Source organism: Ornithodoros turicata, chromosome 1 (assembly GCF_037126465.1).
Source record: "Ornithodoros turicata isolate Travis chromosome 1, ASM3712646v1, whole genome shotgun sequence".
NCBI classification, from domain to species: Eukaryota; Metazoa; Arthropoda; class Arachnida; order Ixodida; family Argasidae; genus Ornithodoros; species Ornithodoros turicata.
In genome coordinates, this window is record NC_088201.1 from 106,639,968 (window position 1) to 106,641,525 (window position 1,558).

Here is a 1,558-nt window from a genome sequence, read left to right on the forward strand (position 1 = left end):
GGTGATGACACCCCTAAAGCAGCCAGCGGCTGCTACACTATCCCCTCCAACAGAAGAGCGTTCGCGTCCCGCGAACGTGTCAGCAGTGTTTGCCTGGTATCGTTGAGGCTGTCGCAGGGTCGCCCTTGGGCGTAAACTCATTGATCCACAGCGACGGTCGTTACTCCCGCGGGAGTCATCGGATTGATCTTCAGGGGATCCGACTTCAGAACTATCCTCAGAGATACTTTTGTCAGAGCTTCCGTAGTCGGGGTCGGTGTTGCTTGGCAGTTCGGGCACATCCCCAGACAGACGACCGTCGGAGCTTGCAGAGTCGGGGTCGACACCGCTCAGCACAGGGTGTGTCCCGTCCATTCGGCGGCATTCGGCGAGGCCGCTGTTTAATGGGAGGGGCATCTTGGGTGTCGATAGTATGACGGGTTAAAGACGTCCGTCCGAGATCCCAGTCACCCTGAGATACGATATCTTCGAACGCGTAAATAAGGTCAAGCAGAGAGTTGCGATGGCGCGGCACTAAGTCTTGGGTGCATTGGACAGAGAGCGTCAAGTCTTCTCGACGCCAAGGGCGACGGGAGTTAGCAGCGGCTGCGGTGAGCGGGGAGGAAGGGGTAGGTTTGGAGGTGTGATCTGCGAGGACGTACTCGGGGAAGTGCTGATGGAGTAGATGAAGGCTGGCCAGGGTCGTACCCTTGTAAAGGGTGACGGCTTCGGAGGAGGGATTGCTGACAAGCACGGAAACACTGTGGTGGGCATCAGACAGGGAGAAAGTAGCCAAGACTTGTTTCTTCTGGAACAGGTCTGGTCTGGGTTCAACGACGGCGGGACCAGAGAGCGGGATGGTCGATGTATGCTGGGTACGTGCGTCCAAGAAGCGGTGGGAATGGGGGCGAAGAACAGAAGTCGCGGCAAGGGTGAGGGTAATGGGCTGGGGGGCTGATGAGCCGAGGCAAGTCTTGAGGGTACGGGAGGCAAAGTCGATGGCGCAGCGGTGTTGAACCAGAAAGTCGCAGCCGAGGATACACTCATGCAAGATGCCACGGACGACATAGACGGGATGAATTGTAGTGGTTCCGGGCACAGATATCTTCATATAGAAGACCCCTGTGATGTCAAGCGGGTTGGTGTTAAGGTCGACGACGGGCTGGGGGCTTCCGCAAGACGGGATTGAGTGTTTGGACGGCATCATGCCCCAAACGGCGGAATTCACTATGGTGACGCTAGACCCAGAGTCCAGTAGCATACGCACAGGCACGCCTTCAACGCTTCCGGAAACGGTGACCAAAACGTGATGCGCATATGGGGCCTGCTGCGGCGGCGTCCCGAGCGAGGCCGTGCTGGGGACGCCATTTAGTTTTCCGACGAGGGCCGTGGGAAGCGATCGCCGCCACGTCGCTGTGCAGGCTGTCGCCGTGAGCGGCGTGGGCATGACCGGGCGAAGTGGCCGTAATCGCCACAGTCGTAACAGGCAGAGCTGGGTGTGGCGGCCCGCCCGCGGGACAGAGGCTGACGTGAGGTGCACAAGGCGTCGACCCTCTGGCTCAACGCCGCGACTGCGCTT

At 59.4% G+C, this 1,558-nt stretch overlaps 1 protein-coding gene across 1 annotated transcript; it reads right to left on the minus strand.

Annotated features, from left to right (window-relative positions):
• Positions 1 to 232: 232 nt before the first annotated feature.
• Positions 233 to 1,183, minus strand: LOC135381985 (uncharacterized). Its single transcript, XM_064612574.1, has one exon. The coding sequence runs from the start codon at positions 1,181 to 1,183 to the stop codon at positions 233 to 235; it is 951 nt and encodes a 316-aa protein (XP_064468644.1).
• Between the last annotated feature and the right edge of the window lie 375 nt (positions 1,184 to 1,558).